At 40.6% G+C, this 12,403-nt stretch overlaps 1 protein-coding gene across 1 annotated transcript; it reads left to right on the top strand.

Moving 5' to 3' along the window:
- The first annotated feature begins 2,383 nt into the window (after positions 1-2,383).
- LOC113931376 (UPF0688 protein C1orf174-like) lies at positions 2,384-3,204 on the top strand. The gene has a single exon (XM_035725790.1). The coding sequence runs from the start codon at positions 2,397-2,399 to the stop codon at positions 3,087-3,089; it is 693 nt and encodes a 230-aa protein (XP_035581683.1). The 5' UTR covers positions 2,384-2,396; the 3' UTR covers positions 3,090-3,204.
- The last annotated feature ends 9,199 nt before the right edge of the window (positions 3,205-12,403 follow it).

Raw genomic sequence — 12,403 nt, 5'->3', positions numbered from 1 at the left:
ACATTAGAATCTTTTTATTATTATTATTTGGTTTTTTTTTTCTCATGCAGAAAGAAGATGAGAGGATTCAAAGCAGCCACTTGGAAAAAGCCTAGGATCCCCAAGTTCCAAGACTTGCCTGAAAACCTGTGTGAGCAGCCATTTCCTACTGCAATAATAGTGGAAGTGAAGCCCAAATGTTTGGATGTTCTAACTGGCTTACAGTAAACACCTGTGTCAGATGCAATGAATGAAACTAACGTTTCTGTTTAATAAGCAATAGATTGAAGGCAAATCGTGGGCAACGCTAGCCCCACTTAAAGTTTTTATTGGCTGAAACAAAAGCTTTATTTTGAAATATACATGAGTGTTATATCAGCAAATGGCACTACTGAGGCACCGTAAGTCCCATTGCTTAAAAAAAAAAAATCTTCAGTGGCTCCAAACACAATTCAGGATGTAGTTCTTCTTACAACATATAAGGCCCTTTGCAATCTTGCTCCTTCCTAATTTTACAGCCTCATCTGCTGCCATTCCCCCACGCCTCCCTGAAAATACCTCTCTCCCAACACCTTGAAATACTTGCCACCCCTCCAACACACCAGGCACTTTCAGGTCTCTTTCCCTTCATACCTGCTCTTGCCCTCATTTTTACCCTCTTCTCAACTCATCATTTAAGACCTAGCCTTGGGAAACCATCCTAGCATCACCATGTATAGTCATTCTTTTAACCTTGTTTACCAAGCTCTGTAGAGATTCCAGCATATTCTGACACTGTGTTTATTTGCCATGTACAATAGTGAGCACACCTGTGAGTTCAGCCATATGCATACACATGCACGTACAGACACACACATATACACACCTCTTGGAACCTGGAACCCTTTTCATACGCATTTCATACTCTCAAGTGTCCAGCAAAATGCCTGGCAAAGAGTAAAGATTCAGAAGGATAGTGGAATTTATGATGTTTGTGGGTAGGTATGGATTCGCACTGAGTACACAGAATCTCTTGCCTAGACTTCCTTGTGAGTGTACTGATAACTTATGTTTGCCAGTTGGTGTATCTATATTAGAAGCAGGCAATGGACAAAATAAGAAAAGAAAAAAATATATAGTGAACTGGCCCAGTTGGGAAAGGACGCCTTCACCATAACGTAAGTCTTATACACTAATCATGTTAGCCACGCCATGGACAAAGTTTTTCAATAAGAGAACCTACTCAGATGCAAGCTAACTGTCATTATTCCCCCACCCCCACACTTCCTTGTTCTTGGGACACGAACCATGATTTTCATTAGTTTCCTTTTTTTAGGTCTTTTTCTGAGCTCCTTAATCCTTCCCCCATTTATAGAGTTATTTATGATGATTTGGCAGACACAAAGCTCTTTGCCATGACTCAATTGGCATTTTAAATTATTTTAATTTCAAGAGAGGCAGCAGTGATGCAACCATTTTTAACCACTAACTACTTAGAAACTTCCTTACTTAGGCAAACCCATTCCTGCAAGTAGAATTGATTTCATGATGAATTGAATCACCAGCCCACATGTCAAACCAAAGAGACTTTTATTTCCACCACACTGCATTGATATTTGGAAAAGAGTTCTCAGGTAGCCTTGAAATATCTACTACTGCTGTTAAAAGAAAAAACCCTAAGTCAATATTCAGCCCAAAGATAGCTTAATATATATATATTTATATATATAAATTTATATACATATATTTATATTTTATTATATTTAATATATAAAATATATATTAAATATATAAATATATAAAATGTATAAATAAATATTTATATACTATATATATATATAAAATGAACCTGTAGTTGGGATGATTGCCCTTCTCTCAAAAGATCACCCTACAACCCATGAACACACCCTGGAGAGCAAAAGACAGCCTGAGGTTTCTTGGGATCTCGTTTAAAAGCTGAGCCCCAGAGAAGTGAAAAGATAGCAGGAACTAACCATAAAACCCACTGGACTATAAGATGATTGTTTATAGTGACTTCAACTGAAATAGAAACAACTTCCCATTCCTACCCCTACCCCATGAAGACAACTTCATCAATTGATACATGTGTCGAAAATGTATGTAAAGTCATCTTTAAAAAAAATATTAGGCACACATTCATCCAAAATGCACAAGTGCATACAGGCGTGTGCACACACATACCCCTACACACACACACACACACACACACACACACACACACACACACACACACACACGCCTCACAAAAAGGAAAGGATTTCTCAGTCCAGAAGCCTCAGTACAGAAACAAAAAGCAAAACATCATGACATGTTAAACTGTAAAGGACTGGCCTCCTCCTTTCCCTGTACTTAGAAATTCATTTAAAAACATAATGGGAGGGGGCGGTGCTGGGGGCGGCAGCGCGCGGCTCACACTCATGAGGAGCCGGAAGCTCACAGGTGCAGTGCGGTCCTCAGCGCGCCTCCGAGCACGCTGTTGCTCAGCCAGGTTGGCCTCTGCTAGGGAAGCCGGCACCGCCACGTCTGCCAGGACGGTATGTCAGACCTCGTCACACAAAGCTGCCGACAGGCGAACTTCTAAGAAGTTCAAGTATGACAAAGGTCATCTCGTTAAGGCAGAATTACAGAAACTGGTCCCTAAGAGCGATAGTGCTGCTTTGCCCAAAATACCACCCGAGAGCCCTTGTAACAACGAGCCTCTGGGGTTTGCTGAAGACCACGTGCCGCCTGCAGGAAAGGGAACTGGTGCTCCCGCACAGCCGGAGACCGCGGGGCCCCTCCTCGGGCCCCGCACAGCTGTGGGCGACCCTGGCCCGGCAGAGACTGAAGACGGCCTGTGCCTGCCCGCCCTCGGGGCTCTTACAGGGGAGGAGCCGCAGGGCAGCCGCGCGGCGCGGGGCGGCTCAGCGCTGCAGGGGGAGCAGGCCCCGAGGCCCCCGCTGCAGACAGATGACAGCGTCTTTCTGGACGAGGACAGCAACCAGCCGATGCCGGTGGGCCGGTTCTTCGGGAATGTGGAGCTCATGCAGAACCTCCCACCGGCGTCTTCGTCTTGTCCTTTCGATGAGCAGGCGAGAATTCAGGAAAATGCATTTCAGAGCCAAAGATGATGAAGATGACGATGACGGCGCAGAAATGTAGAGAATAAAGTACGTGGTGATTTCCTTGCATATTTAATACAGTTAATAGTTTGACAGTTTAGCAAGTGACGAGATTTATATCAAGTTTATCTCCCAAGAAAATGTATTCTGAACCAGACGTTGGAACGGACCCAGGAAAGTCCTCGTGCACAACACCAAGTACCTGGAGCGTTGACACTCGCTCCCCAGAACCATCTCTGAGTCTGCGCAGCCGCTGCTACACGCTCATGCATTTTCCTGTGTCTGTGTGTCCATGATGACGGTTTGAGTCCCCCGAGGGGCGCGGGGTTCAGTGGGAGAGACCTTTCTGAAGAAAACTCACTTAAGCCATTTGGTTTTGATAATACACGAGTTTATTTTCCATTATCAAAATTTGATCATTCTTGTGATTGAGTCAATGCCAGTTCTTAAAGAACTCTCCTTTATTTCTGTATATGAAGCTAATGTTTACCTTGAAAATTTTGCAAGGTACATATGAGAAAGAAATAAAATATATTTTGAAAATAAAAAAAAACCATAATGGGAAATATAAACAAATTCTAGTTAACAATGTTTATTTTATAGAGGGGAGTGGGATTGGGTGAGAAGTTGAAGGTAGACTTTCATCTTTTACTATGTATTCTTCTATGTCTTTGATTGTTTTACAAGTATGTATTCATATATTATTTGCACAATAAAAAAATAAGAAAAATAATGAAGGGGACAAAAATAGTGTGACCTAAGCTACTGATATATGTGGCACATGTCAGAGATAGATTGTGCCAAAATTTCCCTTCTTTGTTCAAAATTTTTCATACCTGTAGCTCTGCTAAGACCCATTTTTTGATGCAAGAAATTCCTTTGATCAACCCATCAGACGCCCACTACCATGGGTGGATATGCTGCCATTTTCCTCAAATACATTCTAACATACAGACACATGGCATGTGCACACATTCCCACATGCACCTGCCCTCTCACCATCACTTCCAAGTCACTTACGAAAATCATCAGAGAGTGAGAAAATTCAGAACTTCATAAAAATCCAAGGTCAGTGCCACAACAAAACAAACATCTGAGTTAGAATAAAGTGAGTTAGCCAGTTGGAATCATTGAGTATATTTCAAAACCTAAGTTTCACTGTTTTGTGTACTCTGTGTTTATGTGTGTTTGTGTGTGTGTTTACTTCATTTTCCAAATTAGGTTTTCCCAGATTCTTTATAGATACATTCTCTTTCTGCAATATACATAACAGATAGATAGGTACATACATACATATGTACATACATACATACATAAATGTGTGGGAGTGGGAGAGCTCTAAAATTTTTTGACTCTGAGATTCTAGAATTCATAAGAAGTCTAAAGCAAGTTCCATGCACAAAGATTGGTCACAAAAAGGACATATCTTTAAAAAACTTAATTTGACATTCCAGAAGTACTGAGACAAGTGCATTTGATGTTACATACACCTACCATCCTCCACAGTGGAGCAGCAGTTTTCATATTTCAATCTTGCAGATTCTTATGTGTAACAACTCACACTGGGAAAGCCTTCCTGGATTATAACAGCATAATTTCCTTCAAAGATGACTGTTTCTTTTCCTAAATTACATTAAAAAGAAGCTCCCAATACAAAGAGCATCTCGCAGTGCTCTTTGGATGGGTGGATAATGATGACTGTAATATCAATGGGAATTATGCAAATTAAATGAGGTCTGGGGAGGCAGAGATGGTCTCATGTACTTCAGCAAGAATGCCTTGGGAACTCTTTGAGAGTGAATTTTGGTCATCCCAATGCCAAACAACACACACACACACACACACACACACACACACACACTCATGCAAATATGTTGGCATATTTACTGCATACTATATTTGTTCATCTAGAGATGAGAAAGAAGAGTAAATTATAACTGAATACACAAAAACAAGAGAATGAATAATGAGATGAGGGAATCAAGTCAACAAGTATTTACTGTAGGCTCCTAAAGGGATTGGCCGTGAAGGAGAAAGTATAAAGGCATTTGAAGATGAGCCCTGTCTTCAAGGAACTTCCATCCAGATCCAAAGGAAATATTAATCTATGTGAAACATGCAGAGCAGTTAATTGCCAGAATTAATTTAGGCCCTCATAAAAATTCAGACTCTTGGGCCCACCACCAACTTACTGAATCAAAATCTCTGGTGATAGAGATCAGAAATCTATATTTTTAACAAGCTCTTCCAGTAATTCTGATAATCAGTCCATTTGGGGGAACCACTAAAAGAGAGATAACACAAAGAGTACACAAAGGAGTGCTAGATTAATCTGCAGGGGGAGGAAGAATCAAAATGCTCTGGGAAGTAAGAAAATAATAGGATCGATGGGACAGGAGCCATCAGTTAAGGCTTCCCAGGAAAGGTGAGAACAGAGCTGTACCCTGAAGGATGGGTAAGATTTGGATTGGCAAAAAGGAAAAGGGATCATATTTCAAGATGGATGATATAACATGATCAAAAGGATGGAAGGGAAAATGAACAGCTTCAGAGCACAGGAAGAGACCAGCAGTTGCAGAGGGACCACTGTTGAGAAATCGCGTGAGAGAAGACTGGATCTATGAGCGGAGATTAGGATACTAAAACCAGTACGCCAATGATGTCTACAGCAAAAATGGTACCATTTAGTACCTCTGTGTACCACAATTATGATGGTCTTTGCAACCAGACATTCCCTCAATTGCAGGAAAGACAATGAGATATGGCATTGACAAGGGACGTGGGAATAAATGGTAAAAGCAGTATCTTCTCTAAAGGCACAAAGTTACCCCAGACTCCACAATAATTCTCCAAAACCATCAGGTGATAGTTCCAAACCAGATGCTTAAAATTATTCAGTGGTTTCCCATTTCCCTTAGGGCAAAGTTCAAACTTTTGAACATAGTTTACAAGGTGCTTTACGATCTGCCCCTGCTTATTTCTTTCATCATGTGTATTATCACTCCCCTCACTGCACTCTATGCCCCAGTTCTATTGAACTATTTTCCAAGCTTCTCCCCTCATCTCTCTCCACATATCCGTTCCCCTACTCTACCAACTTGCTTAGCTAATTTTTACTTACTTTCAAATTTTCTCTTATAATTGATCTCATCTAGGAAGCCTTCCCTTACCTGCTCTTCACCACATAGCCCAACACACAAATTTGTTCCTTCAAATATTAATGATCGGTCAGGTGCTATCATCACACCTTCTACACAGAAGGCTGTGGAGCCTGTCTTCATAATGTAAGTGAAACCAACACTCTTCCAAGACTTGATTATTTTATACTCAGATATTACAACATTCATCTGGCTCTGGTAATTGGGTTTCAGTCTTTGGCCAAATCGAGCCCCATTGCCTCCCATTTGATGTACAATGCAACTGAGACAAAGCAGAAGTCATGCTGTTTAGCAGTTTTAGCTTCCTATTAGAGATTCAATGACCGCTAACATCAAATGAGGAGTCATTTGATATCATAGATGTGCCCTGATTAGGCTAAGGCAATACACAAAACATTCCAATCATTCCAAAGACCAATTTAAAAGTGAGGGATTGTTTGCTTCCCCAAAAAAAGTTTAAAAAGACACCAAAAAAAAAAAACAGATTTTCATTGTTTCTCAGACTCACAATAGGATGCTTAGATAGTGAGCGTCCCTTGTGCTTTGGAAACAGCACTGTATTTTACAGCTGTCCTACTTAAATGTCAGTTCTTGGTAATACTGTTCAGGAAGGTGGAAAGAGCACAGGCTTTAAATCCCCACTCTTCCATTTCCCTCTCTGCCACTTACATGTGTGCAGCCTGAGGTTCAAAACAGGTGAAATAACTTGCCCGGTTTCCTCACATATAAAATTGGGATAATACCAATGCCTACTTCATAGAGCTGCTGGGATAATTACATGGGATGAAAAGGGTAAAGGATTTGGTAAATGTGAGGTTCTCCATGGGTTCCACCTTTTGTGACTGGCACTTCATAGTAATTATTATTTCACTCATCTTTTAATATCTTAATTATTTTTTTCCAGCAGCACAATGCTGTAGAATACATGAGCTTTGGCATCGGATAGGCCTGGATTCAAATCCCAGTTCCGCTACTAATTACTTTCCATTAGGCAAGCTATTCGACATCACTGAGCTTTCACTTACTTATCTACAAAATGGATTTAGTAAAACCTACCTCCTGGAGGGTAATAGGAAGAATGAGGAGACATCGAAAGTATCTATTATAACAATGCCTGGTACATTGCAAATCTTCAATAAATGGTAGCTATTATGATTCTCTAACTACCATTATTCCTTATTCCATAATGAGGTACACTTGTGTTGAATTACAAAAGGAAATCTCAGTCAGGCCAAAAAAGGAAAAACAAACCTGGGGCTATTTCAACAGCTGATATAAGCCATCTGATTTTTGTAAAAAGTCAATGTAGTAAGGGGCGCCTGGGTGGCTCAGTCGGTGAAGTGTCTGCCTTCGGCTCAGGTCATGATCCCAGGGTCCTGGGATCAAGCCCCACATCAGGCTCCCTGCTCAGTGGGGAGCCTGCTTCTCCCTCTCCCACTCCCCCTGCTTGTGTTCCCTCTCTCACTATCTCTCTCTCAAATAAATAAGATCTTTAAAAAAAAAAGTAGTAAAACCAGTATGAAGTAAAGTGAAACAAAACTGTCTCTTCAGCCCATGATATTTGAGCAGCACAGACCAAAAAAGTTGTTGAAGAAATTATTCCAGTTTGGCTGATTGTGTTATTACAGTGTATACCTAGCCTCACATTGGTTCCAATTGACCTGAACCAGTTATTTGATATCGTCCTACCTACCTCAAAGCAAGAATCCACATTCCTTTTTAGGGTTGCCAGTTCCAATGAACAAAGAAGTCAGCACGACGTATAAGAAGAAGCCATATGCAGGAATGGTATGGAGGGAATATCTGCACTGGGTTGGAGTCAGCCGACGAAACTTCTGAATTCCCTTCACATTGAGACTCTGTGAATCTCTGGACTCTCACTTGCTATGTGACCATGACCAAGCAACTTCACCTCTCTGGGTCTAGGATTTTCTATCTGTAAAATGAGGGAGATGGCTCTAATATTCTGTGGTGCTCCTTTAAAATTATAATCATTCGGCAACAGCCACGAGTGCAGAAAAGCTGAGACTCCTGCAACCATTGCTCTGAGCAAAATCAACTCCAAAGCCATGGAAAAAGTTCTCTCCTTTACCTTTTTTATTGCCCTCACTTTGTCCAGGCCCTGTGTGATTTGTTATAACATCATTGTAACGTGATTACTAATAAACTCACCAAAATGCAGAGAAGAATAAAAACAAACCAGGATCTTCAATAAATGCCCTTCACTTCAGAGAAGGAGTTAATTTAGTAAAAACAAAAACCCTCTTTTCAAGAAGCCTACGCTGATAAAGCAGGTAAGAACAGTTACCTTTGGAAACATTTTCAAATACCATACAATTCAACTCCTCCTGATAATCCAGGCAGAAAAGAACTGGAGACATACTTCATAAGGATGGTTGGGGGTAGAAAAATATATGTATTGTATCTATTGAAATTTCTACATTAAATATGAACCAAGCTCTTTGCAGGAGATGAGTGGGTACTAGATTTTTTGTTCAGTACTTTCAGTGATGTCCAGCAAAACTTTGATTAACCAGGACTCTATAAATACAAACTTCAAATTTCCAGAATTTTCCAGCTACACTCTGCTCTAAGGAAAATACAGCCAATTTCAGGATCTCTGATCAGCCCTGAGAGGGTGACAACTGTGATGACAACAGATGGCCAGGCCCACAGCATTCACATGCCTCTCTGGGCTTCTTTATCTAGTCAGAGAAGATAATATATAGATAATATTCCTGTAGATAATATTTATACCATTTACATAATATGTATATTATGTTCATATTATAATATTTTATTGATAATATTTATTGACTGCTTACCCTATGCCAGGCTCTATGCTAAGTGTTTATTAAGCCTGAGCTTACTTAGGAGACTGGTAATGAAGGAACCCTATCGGAAGCCAGCAAGGGTTCTTTAAACCCAGAGGGGCTAGCCAGGAGGCACGGGGTGAAGCCATGAGGTGTAGCTGCTGTGGCAGAAAGGACTAGAGAGGCTTTCAGACAGCTGACCAACAACTATGGCCTTAGACCTCCTGGTCGCTGCTCGAACAGGTTCCAGAGAAGGCTGTACAGCAATCCTTTAAGCTTGGCTGCTGCAAGTGTCCCACGGAGCTCCTGGACCTTCAGTCAGCCACTTGGACTTAAAATTTAGAGTTCTTGGATCTTGCACTGACCCCCAGTTTCACAATATCTAGATCCAGCCTGGCATTTGCCCTGTACTGAACAAGAAAGGAAACTAGGAGACCCAACAGGAGACTCTTACAATAGTCCACGCAATAGAGGCTTCAAAGAGGGTGGTAGCCATGGAGTGGGATAGAAAGGAACATATTTGAGCTATCTTTTGAGGACAGTAAAATTGGCATGTCTTTCTCTGGGTTTTATGTTCACAATGAATGCTTAATTGTTCCATCTGATTTGGCTGCTTTCTTTGTCAAACTGGCGTATTTGTTTCAACACACTAACCAAAATAAATCCTGGTTTAGAGACTGGATTTCTCACGTTTAAATACTTTCGGTGATATGTGGATACAACCTAAGACTTAACAATTCCAAGAAAAGTGAAGAAGAGAGCATAAATATAAGTGATAATTCAATCCAAAAGAGCAGACTATTGTGTGCCTTGATCCAAAACCTTCTTTCATAAAATATTAATATTCTCAAATGGAAATATTACCTCTGATGCACACGGAGTGCTACTCAAGTGGCAACTGGCCAAGAAGAGAAAGAATTTTTAACACCAATACATTAAGCTCTGTAAAAAATTGTTTACTGCTGAAACTTGTGCACAAAGAATTAGAAATAGAATCAATGAAGCATATGCCTCAGCATATCTTTTTAATCAGTCTCTTCCATGCATTAATTTAACTCCCATTGTTGTATTTTCATCCCTGCTGGAATGGGTTTTACTTTACCTTGTTTGAGCCCCAAAAGCCAGACATTTAGGAGTAATCTAAATCACCAGCAAATGGCCAAACCCATGAAGCCCACCACCTATTTTGATACCCAAACTTTATCTCTTAAGCCAAAGGACATCCAGAAGAAAAGTAGAAAATCCATGCAATCATTTAGATAGATAATCAAAAATGGGGGTATTTAGGAGATTTGGATGCTTCAGGACTTGTGGGGTTTTTTTGTTTTTTTCATTTTAATCCAGATGTTTGCTGTTTCCAGCAATGCTCTTAGATATTTGCCCTTTGGGGCTGGCATGTTTTGGTTTACCTTATAGCCTCTTCAGAAATACCTGTAAATACTTGACATGTCACCAGGAGATTTCTGGCAGATGAATGAACAACAAATTCAATAGTTTTTTTTTTTAAGATATACTCTTATATACCTTGATGGTTATTTATCAGACAATTTATTAGGAAGTCATTAATTTAGAAGGTGACATTTCCAGACTCTTTTGACTGAACTCTGAACTTAACTTGTTAGTTTAGTCAAGCAACTGTTTTGACACATACTTTCTAACAAATTTCCCAGTTGTTTTGATGCCCATTCTGAAAGAAGACCCCCTAGGGGCAAGCTGGCACAATTATTATAACCAGTTGACATGATTAGACCTAAGGACTGTCTTTCAGGGAGATTTCATTTGCAGATTTCATTAAACTAGCTGAAAGACTCACATCTTTTTATGTTCTAATGTTCGCCTACAAACCCGTAGTTATAGTAACCAAGAGCAAATGCTCAGCCTCAAAGGATTATCAGATTTGAAGCAATGGACTAGATTTGGCAGCTTCTCTGCTGTCCAAGACGCTTAGGGACTTAGAGGCAAAATAGTCTCTTACTCTTTCTCTTCTTTACTTTGAAATGACAGTTGAAATGCCCACTTTCCGGGGGACGCCAGTCTATCTTCCAGGTACCCCACACCCCCCAAAGTAGGCAGCAGAGAGAAGTAAAATGTCAGATAAGAAGATGTACAGGGTTGATGGTTCCTATAAAAAAACATTAAGGGAAGACTCCACATAGAAGCTGGGCCTGGAGCTAAAACATGAAGGATAGGGAGAACCTGAACTGGCAGAAAGGGACACACAGTGAATTCAAAGGATGAGCAAAGGCCTGGAGGAGAGAATGAATATCATGTAAATGTAGAGCCAGGCCAGGTAAAGATCCTTACTGCTTCAAGCTGCAAATGGCGGTGTTGAAGATTTCTCCAAGAGAAAGCCAAGCTTCCCAAACACCTTTACACATGAATCTGGCTTTCCCTTTCCTTCTGATTCAGCCACTGGGATATGGATTTTGATTGAGGCAGTACGGTAAACAGAATAATGGCCCCCAAAGATTTCCAAGTCCTAATACCCAGAACTTCTGATTATGTTACCTCACATGTTAAAAGGGACTTGAAATGAGGAAATTATCCTGAATTTTCCGGCTGGACCCAAAGTAATCACAAGCATCCTTATAAGTGAAAGAGAAGGCAGGAGAATCAGAGAAGGAGATGTGATGATGGAAGCAAAGGTCACTGTAACAGGAATGCTGGCTTTGGGCCTGGAGAGTTCTTATGGGCCAAGAAATGCAAGCAACCCGGAATAGGCTAGAAACTGGAATAGGCAAGGAAATGGGTGCTCCCCTAGCACCTCCAAAGGGAATACAGCCTGACACCTTGGTTTTAGTGCAGCGAGACCCATTTTGAACTTCTGACCTCTAGAACTGTACGATAACAACTCTGCGGTTTTTAGCCATGAAGTTGGTAGTATTTGGTATAGCAGCAATAGGAAACTAATACAAGTAATCTAATAAATAATATCCAAAGGAGCATAACCAATCCAGGATTTATGTGGGCCGATATTCCTCTCCCAAAGGCCCATGGGTGGGGCATGACAAGAATAGTCACCAAAGGTAGCATCTTAGGACTGGCTGATCACTGTATTAGGAACCAAGACCCCACTAAGTGACCAGGAGCTAAAAGTACAAACTTAAGTAGTATTAATAATAATTAAAATAACAATGAAAACACCTACCAGATGTTCTATAGCTACTCCATGCCAGCACTTATGACTATTTTAGTCATAAGAAGTCTATATAAAATATGTTATCATTATCCCTATTTTACATAATCCTGTTTTATAGATGAGGAAACTCAGTGCAAGGGAAGGCATGGAAAGAACCAGAGATAAGTCAGGGGCCCAGGAAAGTAGGCTGAAAATCAGGGCAAGGCTCCAGTC

Source organism: Zalophus californianus, chromosome X (assembly GCF_009762305.2).
Source record: "Zalophus californianus isolate mZalCal1 chromosome X, mZalCal1.pri.v2, whole genome shotgun sequence".
Taxonomy (NCBI): domain Eukaryota; kingdom Metazoa; phylum Chordata; class Mammalia; order Carnivora; family Otariidae; genus Zalophus; species Zalophus californianus.
The sequence above is the reverse complement of the archived record's forward strand: the minus strand, read 5'-3'. Positions and strand labels throughout refer to the sequence as shown.

Excerpts from the sequence above, each read along its gene's own strand:
- LOC113931376 (XM_035725790.1), top strand. The coding sequence starts at position 2,397 with ATGAGGAGCCGGAAGCTCACAGGTGCAGTGCGGTCCTCAGCGCGCCTC.